At 38.9% G+C, this 18323-nt stretch overlaps 2 protein-coding genes across 2 annotated transcripts in view; one reads left to right on the forward strand and one right to left on the reverse strand.

Moving 5' to 3' along the window:
- LYST (lysosomal trafficking regulator) overlaps positions 1-18323 on the forward strand; it is a 158649-nt gene that overhangs the window by 18709 nt on the left and 121617 nt on the right. Inside the window, exons 2-4 of the mRNA XM_081039232.1 lie at positions 1738-1827; positions 5346-5544; positions 17469-17559. Of these exons, the coding sequence (XP_080895358.1) occupies positions 5353-5544; positions 17469-17559 (283 nt within the window). The 5' untranslated portion in view covers positions 1738-1827; positions 5346-5352. The remainder of the gene's footprint in view (positions 1-1737; positions 1828-5345; positions 5545-17468; positions 17560-18323) is intronic.
- On the reverse strand, positions 1398-1586 carry LOC308493259 (translation machinery-associated protein 7-like; the record flags this gene model as incomplete). The annotated part of the gene is made up of 1 exon (XM_081039204.1): positions 1398-1586. The coding sequence occupies one exon, from the start codon at positions 1584-1586 to the stop codon at positions 1398-1400; it is 189 nt and encodes a 62-aa protein (XP_080895330.1).

Raw genomic sequence — 18323 nt, forward strand, 5'->3', positions numbered from 1 at the left:
TGCATAGATGGTTTGGATTAGCTCAGGAGGAAGCAGGAGCAGCTACGGAACGTCTACTTGGGACTCCATCCCAGGGCTGTTCCCTTAGGTCGGGCAGACGACGTACTGGCCGTGGTGCTTGGAGAGCACAGTAGGCGAGTGGGACTGAAATCTAGCCTGTGCTCTGAAAGCTGTGTGCCTGGGGTGGGGCTGCACCAGTGGGAAGAGCTGATTTCCTAATTCACACGAAGTCCTGTGTAGTCCAGTGGCGGCTCTGTCCCCTTTCCTGCCTACTGTGTCCTCAAGTGCCAAGATAAGTGTGTGGCACAAGAACTCTTTGCAAGATGAAAGGAATTCAAGACAGTTCTCTAGATTTGAGCCTTTTGAAACAATTAAAGATCATTCTGATTAAAAAAACTTGTGAGTAAAAATAAACTTTCATGTTTGCCTTATAACTAGAATAAATACATCTTTTTCATGCCTTGGCTAGGTAAAAACTATGGAAAAGACGGAGACAGGTAACGAAAGAGAACCATCTTGTTGCTATCATGGTAGTAGGAATTTCTTCTTTAGTGTTCTAGAACTAGCCTGCATTGCATCGTACACAAAAGATTGGTTCATTTAAAAAATTCAATAAGGATATGAAATTTAGTGGTGGTTTATTCATTGTTTGGTTTTAGTCTATTCTGAGTTCTCATATATTCTTGAATACCTTTCACTCTTACAGAAAGTAGTAACTCAGCTGTCCATAATATATAGATGCTATTCCACTGCCTCCTAGATTCCAGTGTTCAGAAGACTGATATTGGTCTGATGTCCTTCCTTTGTATTTAACTGGTGATTTTCCTGGAGGTTGTAGTTAGGCCCTGGGAAAGGAGGGGTAGGGAGCTACAATCAAGTTGTCTTGTTCAGATCACATACGTTCCAAGACTCCCCCTGTCAAGACCCTGTTCTTGAAGCTCCAGGCATTTTTAGTATGCTCTTGAGATCCCAAAATTCACCGGCTGACATGAATACGGGTCACTGGGTTTTTAAATTATTATTGTTATTATAGTATTATTATTTTACAAAAGTTTATTCTTAAATACATAACAGAGACAACACCTCATTCTAGCTATAGGTGACAACAGGTGTTACGGCAGGGAATCCAGATGTTAGAACAGGAATGGAATTAAAGGTCACCATTGCCCCAGGCACAAGGCACTTTTGGCCAGATTTCTATTTAAAGATTTTTATTGGGGAAGGGGAACAGGACTTTACTGGGGAACAGTGTGTAGTTCTGGGACTTTTCCAAGTCAAGTTGTTGTCCTTTCAGTCTTAGTTGTGGAGGGCGCATCTTGCTGGCCTATGTGGGAATCGAACCAGCAGCCCTGTTGCCCAGAGCTCGCGCTCTAACCAACTGAGCCATCCATCCGCCCTCAACCAGATTTCTTAATTCCACCTGTGGCCAGAGGGTACTTCCCCACGGCATTTGCTTTTAGCTCCTTGAGTTTTTTCTGCTCCTCTTTTTGCTTCTGCTTGAATGTCTCATCCTCCTCATCCATCTCCATGGCCTGCTTCTCGGGCTGTGTCAGGGGCTTCTTCCTGCCACCTTTGCAGCAGGACATGGCGCCTGCTGCCCCTCACCCAGACGCTGCCATTGGAGATGGAACTCCCAGTCCCACCTCTGAGCCTTAGGCCACTGGTTTTTATGTCAGAACTTTGTTAAAGTTATTTGTGTTTTACTATTGCCATTGATATGTCTTTTTTTTTTTGTAGGCGAAGCTTACTTCTAAGACTACTTGTTTCATCTAGTTCATGAGCTCAAATTATAAAGACTCTAAATGTTACAGAAGTGTTGAAAGATTGGTAAGTATTTATTGTAATAAATATTAGCAGTCAAAATACTTGGTTTTGTCTAAAGCTCTGAAACTAAGTAGTTATGTGATATTAATTAAACCCCAAAGTAAAAACAAGGGAACTTTCCATCACTGGAGATGGATGCGTAAATTGCGGTTTTTTCACAGAATGCATATGGCACAATGGAATGGTTTAAACGAATGAATATGATGTTGAGAGAGAAAAGCAAAGTTATAAGAGGATATATATAGCATACTGTTTATATAAACTTTTAAAATAGGTAAAACAATAATGAATATTTTTATGGCTATAAACGTAAAAAAATATAAAATATGTGTGGAAAAGATAAACAACTAGGGAGGGGAAGAGGTGAGGATGGGGTAGGCTTTCCTGTGCAGTGAGGTTAGATTTCTTTACACACACACACACACACACACACACACACACACACACACGTACCCACAAACTGACCTGAACACAGCACAGTGTTATTACTTGCTAGATCTGAGTATTGGCTATAACCTCATGTTATATATGCTTTGTACTTTTCTGGGTATTTGAAATATTTTTTAAAAATCTTTTAAAAATACCCTGCAATCATCTTTTCAGTTGGCATTCAGAATGTCTGAAAGGCATTCAGTTAAATGCAACATTCCTGTGAGATGAATAGGAAGAAATGAGTATTTCTTGACGTGCGTAGCCCAGGCTTCCCAGGACCCTACCCGTGTTCTGTTAGTGCTGACCAGTGCAGTTAGGTGCCGTGGAGATGCGCGAATACTGGATCGGAGAATTCACAGGTTTTACTTGTAGCCCACAGAGTTTTGTGTCTGGACATTCCAAGAAAATCAATGAGTACAGTAAGAAGTTTGGATATATGATTACTGTATCAAAATAAATCTACTTCCCAGAGGCCTCCTAAATGCCACTTATATATCCTAGTTAGACTATATAATGGAAAGCAAAGTCCCATTCAGAATAATGGTGAAAACTTGGAATAAACCTAAAACTTGGAATAAACCTAACAAGAAATGTATAAAACCTATTATGTGAAGTAACACAATTTCTACTTCAAGGAAATAATAGGATAAACATACAAGTAGTATAAGGATGTTCAGTACAGTTTTGTTTATTGTAAGGAAAAACTAGAAATAAGCTAAATATTCAACCATGACAAATTGGGTACATAGTTATCGTACATCTATATAATCAAATATATGTAATATATACTTGCCGTGGAATGCCATGCATTAGAAGAGTAAGAGAGCTCGTGTGAAAAGATTTCTAAAATATCTACATGAATCAAAGCAGGTAATAAATGATTTAGGTATAATACCCTATTTATGTAACTGTATGCATTTTTATGCACATTATAAAATCAGGGATGACATCCATTCTGCATATATTATAATGCTTTTCATTGACGTGGCATCTTGTGCTTTTAGGAAGTAGGATTGAAATTATTTCCTCATTAATTGTCACATCTAAAAATTCACGTTAATTTCCATTATCCTAACTGCTAGGCGATGGGCCCTGATTATCACCACCGGTTTTCAGTTTTCACATTTTAGTGTTTCTAAAGCTGCAGTGTGCCTTGCACTGGATGCTGTGGTGTACGCACCGTCAGTGAGCTGCGCTTGTGAAGGACTCGTTCTCGCTGCTCAGAGCGAGCTTGCTCATAGCTGTTCACATCAGCACTTCAATAGTTACATTGTTGGTACTGTGTCTGATGAGTTTTAATGTTTCCTGCTTGTTTTCTGAAACTTGCTACTGATCCTATCTGGTGAGATCAAGAAAGCACCAGCACCACCACTTCCAGAATGATGTCAGCATCTTTGGGAGAAAGTCCCAAGAACAACAGAGTAGCATTCCTAATTGTTACCTGGTGGATGGTCTTGATGGCCTAAAGGTGATACTGTATGGAAAATTCTAAGTGATTAGAAAGCATTGTGCGATAGTTTAATTGGCAGTGTTTTTTTCGGTTTTTAGTGGTACACTAAATAATTATGTGTCTTAAACCAGTGACACATTAGGAGAAATGTTAATAAAGTTGGATAAATAGGGACTGAATAAATTAGGTTATTTGATTTATTAAACAATTTTACTTTAAGAAAGCTTAAAAGAACCAATATTATATATAATAGAGGTTATTGCTGCATTTTGGGGTAATGAGTGAAGTACATTTTATTTTTTAAATACTTTTTTGTCTTTTTCTTAATGTCCAATAATATTAAAAGTAATGGTATTTGTTATACTGAAAAGGGTATTATTACAATAATAATACCCAGAATCCTGATAGGAATCCAGGAATTAAACCATCGGACCCTAGAATGAACAGGAACCAAAGTAGCATTGGGAATTTCTTTGGTCTCCCCTTTTCATGTTTACCTGCTTCTCTTTGCATCTTTTTGGTTCATTTTCACCCAGTTGGCTTCTTCTCAGTCTCAGCTACCTCATCATGACCACTGCAGGACCATCTGTATGGGACTTGTTAGCACATCAAGTCTGTCCCTCCATTCAAATTCCTATGAGAGAGAAGGAAAATCTGACCGGCCCAATGCCTCTTTGCAAGCTGCACCATACAAGTCACATCTTGCAGCCAGCTTGTCTGTTGGCTGCTCCTGAATCAGGTGTGCTTCAGGTGGTTAGGACCCAGAGACTGGCTGGGCCTCTCGGACGTAAGCGTAAGCGTAGTATGTGGCCTGCTGCCCTCTCAGCAGACCATGGGGAGGGCTTTCCCCCAGAGTGGGTGAAGGAAGACTACACGATACACATCTTATTACATTTAACCTCTCCAGGTTAAAACATTTTTAAAGGTTACTGGATGTCTGAAAATTACTTGTAGTCCTAAGATGAAACTATTTTGAAATTCTTTGGGTAATTTGTTGTGCATGATTTTTCCTTTCTAAATATTTGTACATTTTTCCTTTATATTTGTGTTTTCCCATCTCTTTTGTCTGCTTTACTTTATTATTTTCCTTACTCTTAAAATGTCACCATTGCCCTTTGTTTCAAATGTGTAGTAAGAAGCGAAATGGCATAACTTCAGCTGCTAGAAGTCTTCAGTTTTTATTCCCCTGGAGGTAAATCCCTCTCCCCACCTCCATTAACTAAACTCTGGTGTTTGGAAAGGTCAGTGATTATCAGTTCTGTCAAGTGAAAAATGTTTATGTTTTTAAAAGATCCATGTGTCTTTTGAAACATATAAAGCAAGAATATTTTATTTTTGTTCTGCAGTGAGGCTGTTTAAGTCGGAAAGTCAGAATCTACCTGATCTGCCACCACTCACTGGTATTCTCATTCTTGGTTACGCTCTGGCGTTACACACCCAGGACTAATTTCTGCCATGCGAAATATTTAAGGAGCACCCGAATAGGTCAGCACTATGTCTGAAAATATTATAGGGTGAAGCACCAGTGCCCAGGAATTTAAAAGCAGTGTTTAGTTAAAAACAAACAATAAAACCTCATAGTTTTAAATGTAGATTTTTGTTTCTCTAATCTTTTTTTTTGATACTATTTATTTTACAGCTCGGTCATGAGCATCGACAGTAACTCTCTGGCACGTGAATTTCTGACGGATGTCAACCGGCTTTGCAATGCGGTGGTGCAGAGGGTGGAGGCCAGGGAGGAGGAGGAGGAAGAGACACACATGGCAGCCCTCGGGCAATACCTCGTCCACGGTCGAGGATTTCTGTTACTTACAAAGCTAAATTCTATCATTGATCAGGTAACATTTTCATATCAAATAATTTTTTTCATCAGCATATTATAGTTAATTATAGGTACATGAATTTGGGGTTACGTAGTTTCTGAGAGTCTCTTTGAGATAAAGTCCTGTCTCTCACGTCACTCAAACAAGGTAGCCCCTTTATGACCGTATTGTTTATTTGGATACTTTTCAAAATGTCTAAATATCTTAGAATTATTAATGGCCTTGTAAAATGGTTTCATATATACTGTTTTTTATCCTAATATCAGTATGAGATAACTGATTATTAGTAGAGATATAAGATTACAATTAAGAAACATGAATTTACGCTTTCAATAAACATCAGATATGTTTTTGAAAAGTTTAGTGTAAATTATATTTAGGGAGCTTGCTAATAAATGTGAAGTGAAAATAGAGAATCCTTTGTGTGAACTAATAATTAGTGAGTCCTTCAGCTTCTGTCTAGCTTTTGTACATTATTGTGTTTGCTTAAAGTACGGTACGACCATATGGTATTGTGCTGATTTCTTATTATAGAATTAATAGAATTTTAAAGCAAGTTGGGACTATAGAAATGTTTTTATCCAACATCCTTTTGTAGATGAAAACCTGAGATGCAAAAACATTAAGTAACTCAGACAAGGTTAACCTGAAACCCAAATATAATTTATACCTTTATTTCATTTTAGTGGAACACAAATATTTATTTTATGAAAGAAAAACTTCACCATCTGCTTTCAGGGGGCTAATCAACGTGGTTAGATAATATTTCAGTTAACTTGAATTGAAAGATAATAAGGTCTCTCTAGCACCAATATGACGCCCATATTTAAACATTCTAAATGTTACTGGCTTTACATGGACACTTAACCATTGTTATATTTCTCTACTATGAAAGCATTTTTCTAATAAATACATATGTTGGGTAAATATAGAGACTAAAATATAAAACTGTTTTTAGTGTAAGCTGAGGAACCTAACAAATATAAGGAAGCATTTGTTCACTGTGGTGTCCACCTGTCATGGACTATTTCAGAATTTTTGCAGGTTTATGTATTTTTATTCTTTTTCATGGATGTGCCCTATTAAATGTGTGACTAAATGTAATTTAATTTTGATATATGTGTATGTCTTTTCTGTAAATAAATGAAAAATCAGAAAAATATTTTTGTTAGACTATGTGTAGTGATTTTTCTTTTGAAATTGTGATGATTTAATATGCATATTATGCTCTGTTCATCTTCTTACCCCATATTAGAACAATTCAGTGTTTTCTCTCTTTTAAAGATACTATATAAACAGCATTGGAAATATCAAATACCCAGGAATAAATCTAATAATATATGTACAGAAACATGTATAGAATTCTATAAAACATTATTGAGAGTAACTAAAGAAGACCCAAATAAATGCAGAACTACATAATTTTCATGTATTGGAAAAATCACTATTGTAAAGATATCTGATTTCTCCAAATTGATCTGTAGTTTCCAAAGTAATCCCAATCACAATCTCAGTGGCTTTTTCTTAGTGATAGCGTTACTGAGATATAATTCACATACAGACTTTACCCATTTCATGTACAATTCAGTGGTTTTTGGTGTAGTCACAGATATGTGCAACAGTCAATTTTAGAATATTTTCATCACCTCAAATAGAACCCCTATGCTTTATAGCTGTCATGCTCCTATTTCTCCCAGCCCCCTCAGCCCTAAGCAAACACGAATCTATTTTTTGTCTCCGTAGATTTTATGCTTTCTCTTTTAAGTCATGAAACATCTTTCAATATATTATTAAACGATGGAAATCGTTCAAGTCATAATTGAATAATATATCTTCCTATGGTAATATTTTTTAATCCCCCGTCTTCCCCTAGTCACTTACTGTTTTGGAGTATCTATAACAATGATAGCAGTAACAGTAGAAGTAAAGGAGAATGAAATTAATAGCCTTTTTAAAAATAGCACTTATCAATATTTAACTGTTTAAACCAGGGAATGGAGATTGATCATTTGGATCTTAAAGGGAGAATTTAATTGCACAAGATTTAATTATTTAAGGCGGAATCAAAACACTAGATTCAGAGCCTACATTTCAAGAGGAACTTTAGCTCTTGTATCTGTGCTTCTCATGAGGAGGAGCACTTATTGGACACTCTGGGAAAGAAGCAGTTGAAGCCCTCGCCCTTCTTCTATAGTCCATTTGCTTTAGTAATTGATATTTAATATAAAGAATTAAACAGACTTTATTGACATCTCATTTACATGTGGTAAGTGCACAGATGTTAATTGTCTATTTGGATGAGTTTTAACAAATATATAGAGGGTGCCAAAAACTGTATACACATTTTAAGAAAGGAAAAACACTGCATTAAAATTGTAATAATATATACCGATAATGAAAGACGAATATAAGTCATATGTATACATTTTTTTGGCACCCCCAATATACACCTATGCAACCCCCACCCACCTCACTATCTAGGACATTTCCCTCTAGAAAGTCTGTCATGCTTCTTTTTAGTCAGCCCCTCCTGGGGCCCCCTACAAGATAACCACTGTTCTGATTTCTACCTTCCGAGTGGAGTTCTGCTTGTTCTAGAACTTCACGTAAATGGAATCATTCATATGTGCTTTTGTGCCTCAGAGTCACCCATGTGGCATGAATCAGCAGCTCACTGCTTTTTGTTCTAATTGGCATTTTGTTGTGTGAATCCACCACATTTTGTTACATCTACCTGCTGTTTGGGTTGTTTCCATTTGGGTAGGACGAACAAAACTGCTGTGAACATTCTTATAAAAGTCTTTGTGTAAATGTATTTTCATGTCTCCTGGGTAAATAACTAGGCATGCAGTTGCTGCGTCAAAGGGTAGGTCTTTATAAGAAACTGCCCAACTGTTTCAAAATGGTTGTACCACTTCATTCTCACCAGCACTGTGTGGGAGTCCCGTGCCCTCTAATAGCCTGTCGACATCCTCTCTAATATTGGAGCCTCTCTAATCCTCTAATCGTGACATCCTCTCTAACATTTGGTATTGCCAGGCTTTCCGGTACTAGCCATACTAAGTGAATATGAAGTATCTCTCGGTGGTCTTCGTTCTCTGACAACTGGTGATGTTTTCATGTGCTTCTGGTCATTTGCATATCTTTTTTTGTAAATATCTGTTCAAGTTTTGTGCCCATTTTTAAAGTCAGGTTGTTTGTTTATTATCCAGTTGTGGTAGTTCTTTATACATTCTGAATAAAAGTCTTTGTTGGATTGTGAATATGTTCTTTATGGCTTGCCTTTTCATTTCTTAACAATGTCTTTAGAATAGCAGATTTTTTCTTTGGGGAATAGTGCTTTATGTAGCATAAGAAATCTTTGTCTTACAACCCCAAAGTTGCAAAGATATTCTCCTATTTTTTCTTAGGAGCTTTTTAGTTACTGTTGTTGCTTTTAAGTCTCTGATGCGTTTAGGATGAATGTTTGTGTGGTGTGAAGTAGGAGTTCCTGGTTTCTGTCTGTCCTTTCTTCCTGTATAGTTTACGTGGTTGTTTCAACTTTTCTCCTTAAAAGTCTGCTCTTTGCCCCACCGAATAACCTTGGCACCTTTGTTGAAAACCATTGGCCATATATTTAGGGTTTATTTCTAGACTCTATTCTGCTCCACTTATCTGTCATGTGTTCTTTGGCTAATCCCTTACTGTGATTACTGTGGCTTTTATAGTACGTCTAGCAATTAGGTGGCGTAAGTTCTCCCACTTGTTCTTCATTTTCAGGAATGTTTGACTAGTCTGGGTCCTTTGCATTACCATGTAAATTTTAGAGTGGACATCTGCCTGTGTCTGTCTTCAGGGGGTAAACATTCAATATTTCACCATTAAATGTGATGTCAGCCCTAGGTTTTCCTTGGATGCCCTCTTATCAGAATGAGGAAGTTCTATTCCCAGTTTGTTGAGAGCATTTATTCTGCATGAATGTTGGATTTTGTCAAATGCCTTTTGTGCATCTATTGAGACTATCATATTATTTTTCATTTTTATTCTGGTAATATGGGTGAATTATGTTGATGCTTTCTAAATGTTGAACCAACTTTGCATTTCTATGATAAACCTCATTTGGTCATGATTTATTACACACAGACATGTTGATCTATTCTCAGGAAAAAATACTCTGCTTAAATTTCAAAAAAACATATTCTTCTTAATGGTTAAAGATGGCACAGTTGAAGTTTATACTCAGACCTTTGCAAGTTTTTTGAAAGACGCTTTGCCCAGCCTAAAAGGTAACAATTATCTTCAGTTTTAATCTTGGCACCAGAGTCAACCAGGTGGATAACTTTAGTCGACGACTTAATTGGTCCAGATCTCAGTATCCTCGTCAGTAATAGAAGTACATCTAGTTGGATAACTTAAAAGCTTTCTTGCAACATGAAAATTATTTGTTTCCATGTAATATTTGATTATGTTGATTTCTGATTTCTTCTATACCCTGATTATAAATATACATAGCCTTATTCTGATATCATGAGTAGAAAATTGCAATGGTTTATTACTAACAGAATATACCAAAAGTGCACTAATGTACACACCATGTATTATAAATATGACTTAAAAAAATTTCAGTATATGTAATTTCCATATGTGTTCACACTCTGTGAATGCTCCATAAAGTTGTTAGTTATTTTGCTGAGTATATGTGAAGTTTTTTTGAAGAAGGGTATACATTTATGCATAATATGCAATTTAAAGATTATAATAGATTTCTTTAACATTTAGCTGTTTTCTGTATAAGAGAGTACTTAATTCTTCCTATATTTTTGTAGTATTATCACTTTAATATATAGTACTACATAAATGGCCTATCATAGTAATCTATAAAATAAATATAATAGAAAACTGTCAGACCTTTAAAAGTGTGACTACACAATTCATTCACTGGTGTATTCAGCAGACCGTTACGTGCCTACTATGTGCCTGTGCCTCTGCTATGCAGAGATAAAAGAACAGACTTTTTACCAGGAGGTCTTTGCTTTTGAAGGGATAGACGGATTTAAAAAAATGACAAAACAGTGTAAAAGTACTTGGGGAGTGTAAGTAAAGGAGAGGGTCATCAGAAAACGCTTCCAAGAGAAACTGACATCTCTAAAGAGGGATTAGCATCGTGTAGAGGAAGGAAACATTAGACCAAAGGGACTGCAAGTGCAAAGACTCGGGGGCTGGAGAAAGAACTGCCTCAGGGAGCTACAGGTGGTTTGTAGGGTTACAAGAAAGGCTGCATGTTGTGGGGGAGCTGGCGAGGAGCCTGGAGGGCAGGGGCCATGTGATGGCAAGGGCCATGTGATGGCAAGCCTGTATACCATATTCAGGAGTCTTCATTGTATTCTCAAAAGTTTGGGGAGATTTTTAAGCAAGAGAATAGGCTATGAAAATGATTCTTCAGATTTGACAAGTCATTGGTAATATTAACAAGAGTTGTTTCAGTAGGAGAATAATGAAAACTTTTACATTTAGTGAAGGTAATAATAATAAGTGAACTTTAATTTACTACATCTACTTCTACAGAGTCTGTTTACGGACATGCCAAGCCTTATCTATGCACGATGGGTCTGGTGGGGAAGCGAGACTGGGGGATGCTGACACTCCTCCTTTGTGGAGTAGTGAGCACGACTGCAGTGGGAATCTTAGCCACGAGCCAGTGGTGCTCTCCAGAGATAACCCATTAAGTTCTCGTCCTTTACGCCCAGGGTAGTAGATAGGCTCAGTGAGCCTCTCAGTTGACTGCCATGTAACAAACCACATGCTAAGAACTTAGTGGCATAAAACAACGATGATTTATTTGCTCATGATTCTGAGTTGGCAGTTCAGGCAGGCTCGGCTGGGATAGCTGCCTCTGCTCCTTGTGGCGGCAGCCGGGCTTAGATCTGAATTTGCAATCAGTTGGCAGAAGACTGATGGCTGTTGGATGGGGCTGTTGGCCAGGCTGCCACAGTTCTCATCCACATGGTCTCTCATTTTTCTGTAGGCTAGACTCAGCTTCTTTACGTGGCAGTGGAAGCATTCCAAGAGGGTGAGAAGGGAAGCTGCAGAAAGTCACATAACATCACATCTGCCGCATTCTATTGGTCAAAGCAAGTCACAAGGCAGCACAGATTTCAGGGATGGGAACATAGACTTCATCACCTGGTGGGAGGAAGTAATATGTGGTCATGTTCTATCTACCATAACCTCCCCTCTGGCCACAATTGTTAGCATGCCTCGCACACTCCCTGCCAGGACTCCCAAAGTACCGTCCCATCATGGTGTCAGGCATGAAGTCCCTGACCTCATGGTACACAGCAGTTCTGGGTCAGATGAGGCTTCCAGGTGCAAAACTGTGGTTGCAGCTCTTCTGGATTCAGAGACGCATGAACTAAAACAAAACAAGTTATCTGCCTCCCCCAATACTCTATATATAATGGTGAGATGGTGACAAGTTAACCACAATAGATATTTGTGTTCAACAAGGAGGCACATAGCAGTCGCTGAGCCACTGACATCCCGGCAGCCACGTGTTGTCATACCGTCTGTGCTGAGGGTGGGGACTGTGTTTTCTTCTGTGACAGTAGTTCCCTCATTCACGGTTCTCCAGGATTCTTGGCTCCACCCTCTGAACTGTCTTCTCTTTTCCGTGATAGCCCATAATGCTCAGCTCTGCTCCCTGCCTGTAGAAAAGTGGGGGACCCAGAGGTCTCTTTTCATTTTGAATTCTGTCTGTCCCTTTTAGTCTGAGCTCTTCGTATTTTTTAATAATACAACTTTCTTTAAAAATGTTACGGGTTTCCTTTAATCTTAGTGGAGTTCACTCCATGCCCCAAACCACACTGGTAATCGTTTTTGAGACTTTGGGAATGTAAGTCTTGTGTAGCATGGTGCCCTCGGGATTCTCCTCAGTCCTTTTGTCTAGCTGACAGGGCCTACTAGGTACCACCTAAGTCTTTATGGAGTCTTCATAAAGAGTCTTACAGCCAGTTAATAACCGTTGTTGTTGGGAGGGGAGGAGGCAAACTGTCGCCTGCAGGCTAACTCCTGCTGCCAGTAATCTGTGTTTGGACAGCCTACAAGCTAAGAACAGTTTTTATATTTTGAAAGGGTTGATACAAGACACAGAAGAATGTGGGACAGAGAACATATGACTCACAAAACCTAAAGTATTTACTATTTGGCCCTTTACAATAAAAGTTTGCAACCTGTGGTCTAATACAAGAAAAATTATTAGCATAATGTTCGACATCTGTGGGAAAACCAGAACATATAACTATCCTGAGACCTCAGAAACATTTGACAAAATTCATCTATTCCTCACAAAAACTCTAAAGATAAATTAAGAATAGAGGGTTTCATATACAAAGAGTACAACAACCAATAATATTTTTAATAAGAACATCTACAATAGAACCAATATAACTATTACTATTTTTGTTTGATATTATGTTTTAAAAACATGCAGTGATAAAGTGGCATATGAATATTGACAGCTAAATGTGAGAATGGTGGAAAACTGAAAATACCATTTTTAAAGTGATGTGTACAGGAAAGCCCAGAAAACTCTTCAGCAAAGTTATAGAACATAAGACAAGCGTATACTGTTTCTCTTAGCTATTGCTGGATAGCTACAAAATAAAAGGAAAAAAAGGTTCTATTTACAATACTAACGAAGAAAAGTTCACATGTGTGTGTAAACACATATATTAGAAATAATTATAAAATTCTGATAAAAATAAAGGACAACGCATACACATATATTTCTGCTTATATCTGGAACATTACATTTACTTAGCATGTCAAAATGCTGATTTAAAGTAATACTATTAATAGAAACTAAAATAACTTCAGCAGTCTTCCGTCACATTCTGGATACAGCCCACGTTTCTTAGCGTGTCATCCTGAGGTTCCGGAGCCCCACTGCTCGGGTACCCACCTGCCTTTGCAGCTGTAGATCTCAGTCTGGTTTGGGGTCTCAGCCTTCCCCCTGCCCCACTCACGTGCCTCTTCTCTCACGTCTGGATGGCTAACAGGCAATTCATATAAAATCCTGCCCACACAATCGAGTTGTGAAGGGACAGTGCCTAGCGCCTGGTCGGTATGTAAAATATGTTTCTTGAATTGAACTGAAAATGACCAGCTACACGAGACTGCTTTTACTGTTGATTATTGCTGTCACAAATTAAAAAGGGTATGACGGTCATTTTTCCTGCAGAAGGGGAGACATGAAATGTAAGTGTTAAATCAGGAGTAATGTGATTTCTATAGATTGGACAGTTTAGGAATATGGAATGCATCTGTTGATGGCATCTATTGCCTAAAATGTCTTGCTGAGAACTTTCCACCTTGATGGCATGAGGTAACATCCATTCCTCGTTTGCCAGGGTGCCCACGAATAAGAGGGGAAAAAAATTATAGCTTGCAAAATGATGCAATTACGTATGTGGTGTTTTTAGGACTGGAAAGGATAAATAAATCTGGGAATGTACAATACCTTAAAAAGTAATAGTTCCGGAGGATTAGAGAGAGCTGCCCCCATTGATGAATCATGTTAGAAATGATTGTGATTGGCTGTGACGTAAGAATTATACCCCACTGTTGTATCGGGCAGCAAGGAGGTGAGGGGTGTCCTCAGCATAGCAGTTCCAGCAGAGGTGGCAAAAAACAAAAACCTGCCCTTGCTTCAGTCTCATTCTTTGGAAAGGCCCATGGTTTCCAGGAGCTAGTCCACTTGGTGAAAGGACAGCAGCAGCAGCACGAAGTCCTGAGCAATAAAGAGTCCTCCTGGGCTGCTGCAGGAAGAAAAGCTTCCCAGAGCAGGCGTGGCTGGGGCTGGGCCTGAAGGCAGCGAGCGAGGCCTTGGCTAAGTGGGAAGGAGCAAGGGAAGTCCAGACCACATGTCACGCAGTGGCCAGGAGGCATGCATGCCTGTCCATGCAGCAGGGGTGGCTTGCCAGTGTACTGTTGGGGACCAAGGGCTGAAGTCCAAGGACAGCCTGTCTGGAGCGCTCTTCACATGCCCTTGAGGTTTCTGCTAGCCCCATGAGAATGTTTGTTAGGAGTTCATCTGCTCGAGGTGAAGACTCATTACGAGGACTCTCCAGGACAGGCATGCCCATAATTGGTTTACATTTTGTTTTTAAAGACCATCTGCATTTTGCTGGCATCTTAAAAAAAGTAGAGGTACATACTGAGACTGAGCTCTGCATGGACACGTCATCTGGACATCTTCAGTCTTGCTAATTTTGAAGTAAAGTACATGGAAACGGGGCCCTCTGATACAATCTTTACTTTTCATCCAGAATTTAAAGTCATTCATGCAGATAACGTTGATTAACATCCAGCTAGGTACTAGGCATTGGGTGGCAGAGAGGGGTGATGGCTAAGGACCAGGGATTGCACTCTGGAGTTCATGTCCTGAGGGAGGACGAGGAAGTGTTTTGAAAAGTTTCCCGTCATATTTGGAGGCCAACCTGCACCCTCCTGCCACATCTGCCAGCTCTCCCATTGCTGGGTTCCAGCCACACTGGGAAAGCCAGCCCCATTTCCAGCTCTTTCTACACTCCCTAGGAGCCCTTTTCTTCCACATAAATATGGATTCCTTCTTCTCATCAATTGAGCATCTGCTCTACTGGCCCATTCTGAATGGTTTGTCTAAATGTTCCCCTCTTTGTCACTCTGCCATCCGTCCCATCTTTAATTTTCTTCATAGCACAGCATCTATCTGAAATTTCTAATTTGTACCCATTATTTTCTGTCTCCCCTGCTACTGTGTCAGCTTTGTGAGGATGTGAATATCATCTTCCTTGTTCACCCTGTTCATCCAAAGTGTCTGGCACATAGTAGGGGCTCAATAAATACATATTGAAAGAATAAAAGGGGGAGATTGGCACTGGAACATCAATAGTTCAGCAAGTTGGTTGCTGTGCTGGAAGTATATCAGGAACGTGGAACCAAACTTGACGGAGGTTGGGTTAGAAGGAGCTGAGACCGAGGAATGAGTTTGTGTTTGGCAGATGAGAGGGTGGTGATGGGAGAATGGCAAGAGCAGCGTGCGTGAGGAAGACATAGTGGGGAGCACAGAGACACGTGGTGTTCAGAAGGTCCTGTCTAGCTGGACATGTCAGAGGGGGGAAGCTGAGACTAGACGGGTCAATAGGAATCATGTCATGAGGGTCTTTGCAGCCTGAAAAGCAGTGTAGATGTTACGTTTGAAGAAATTTGTGTCTTTTCCTAACCAGGACACTAAAAGGAAGAGTCTGAGTGCTGTGCCTCTCTGCTTTTTCATTCCTTTCGGTGCTTCAGCCAATTGTAACCGGACTTGTACTCAAGTACATGGCATCAAACCTGTGTTTGTGAAGGTCACCAGTGACCTCTGTTGTAAAGGTTTCCTCCATCATCTTGCACAGCTAAAGAACCAACAGCCCTTAACCTGGTGGACACTTTTCTTTCCTGAATTGCTCTCTCCCTTGATTTCTCCGTCCCACTTCCCAGCCTCCTTTGCAGGTTTCTCTTCAGCACTGCCACCCATAACTCCCTAATGTCGTTCTCCAGAGCTCCATTCTTGTCACTCTTCTCTCATCATTCTGTGTACTCTCCTAGAAAGTTTCACATATGTCCTTGACTTCTGCCCTAGTGACTCCCAACTCTTTTTATTTACGTTGTGTCTTTTTCTTAAGCTCCAGATCTATACATCCAACCGTTTATTAAAAAGCTCTCTCCATTTGGTTCCCACAGACATCTCAAACTCAATATGTCTAAAGAGTGAATCCATCATTTTCCCCCAACCTAATACAACTCCTAAATTTCCTGTCTTGGTGAGTACATTTTCAGTCACTTAGTGGCCTAAATCAGAAACCCTTGAGTTCTTTTAGATTTTTTTCCTCTCTTGTAGATAATCAACTGCAAGTCGTTTCATTTCTCCCTTATAGTTTCTCAAATATGTTTCCTCCTTTTCAATTTTACTGTCAGAGTACTTCAGATCCTTATTTCTCATCTGCATTATTGTTTACTTGCCTTCACACTGATCACCAGTCTCCCTACCCCATTCTGTCATCTGTATAGTGGCGAGAGTGGTCTTTTTAATGAGCAGATCTGATTGTATCACCCTAACCCCCTCCCCACTGATTGATATGGGAAATTTAAACTTGACTTGCCTTTAGTTTTTTGACTACCCATGTCCCAAGTGTCCCAACTCCAGCTCTCTAGCTCCATTCCCACTTCCGCACTTCTAACTGGTATGATTGCTCCTTTCTGTGCATTCCTAAGCAGAACACCTGTGACACACTTGGGTACCTACTCATACTACATTCCTTCTGTTCTTTTACTGTCTGTGTGTATGTATCTTATGGGCCAAATCAGGGGACCTTCTCAAGGGCTTGGACCATCTCCTCCAGGAAGGGTAAGACAAGTGCTGTGGACATCGTGTGCCGTCAATGAATATTGGATTACCTGCACTAATAAGTCTTTCTCTCTTTCTATATATTATGTATTAATAATGTCAATTTCTTTTCTTTTTTAAATCGTGTTCTCTGAGTTTTACATTTAACTGCATGAAGACTTCATCTTTTTCTAGTAACTTTATGTTATTGGTGTGCTAACTAATAGGGCGTAACTTTTCACTTTCACCCAGCAAATTTGTCTTTTCATTGGTGAGGAATTCTTGCAATGTGCATGGTGGTGTAACAGCTATCTTTGGAAAAATCAGCGAGAATGTGCTAAATACTGTCAGATACTCTCACGTTCTTCTATCATTGGAAGGGTTTATAAATCGGAAAGCATCACAGCTTTAGATTTAAGATAGGTTCTTTGATCCTTAGCTTCTCAAATGCAACCTTTCAAGAAAAAGGATATTTTGGGTTAAATTTAAGACACGGTATTAAGAATTACTGTCTCATGACCTCAGCACATGAAGGATTATTTTATTTCTCATACAGGCATTGACATGTAGAGAAGAACTCCTTACTCTTCTTCTGTCACTCTTGCCTCTGGTATGGAGGATACCTGTTCAAGAAGAAAGGGCAACAGGTATGTTTCTTTTCTTCATCAAAATGCTCCTGGGGAACAGTGTTCTATTGAAAAGTTACTTCTGCCTTGTTGGTTGATAACAGTTCAAATTCAGAACAGTATATATTAGTATGATACTCAACATGAAAAATTCTTTAGGCAAAATACATTTGTATTTCTTCTAATAATAGAAAAACCATGGTGCTTCCTAGGGGATTATGCGAATGTAATGATAATTAGAAAAAGTAGACAAAGCAGAACACTTAGGAAAAGGAGTACATCTAGGCATGCAACATAGTATCTGAGAAATGGATAGCAAAAAATTTGAAGAAAGACATTAAAGTTCCTTTGCTATTTTAAAGACTGCTTTCCATAATATTACCATAGTCTGTCAATGACTTTTGCACTTTAGTTTTTCTAATGTTGCTTTCAAAGGATAAATTTGAATATTTTGTTTTAAGGCTGGGTAGAATTACTCCACGCAAAGTTAATATGTATTTTAAATTTACGATTTTGAAAAATCATATCTATAAATCATATCTATACATACATATGTATAGATATATAAATCACATTAAGTATGTGAAATTTAACTTAAATGTTTCAATGGAAGGATTGACAGTTTTTCCCCTTGACCGTTTCTGAGATGTGTGGATTGTGAGATATCTAAGGATCTCTCAGGTTAAAAAAAAAAAAATCTTTCTGTACTGTATTTTAATGCCATATGTGCATTTTTAATACATTTCTGATATGGAGCTCTCTTGTTAGGGAGTTGTCTAATGTCT

This window comes from Rhinolophus hipposideros (assembly GCF_964194185.1).
Source record: "Rhinolophus hipposideros genome assembly, chromosome: 26".
NCBI classification, from domain to species: domain Eukaryota; kingdom Metazoa; phylum Chordata; class Mammalia; order Chiroptera; family Rhinolophidae; genus Rhinolophus; species Rhinolophus hipposideros.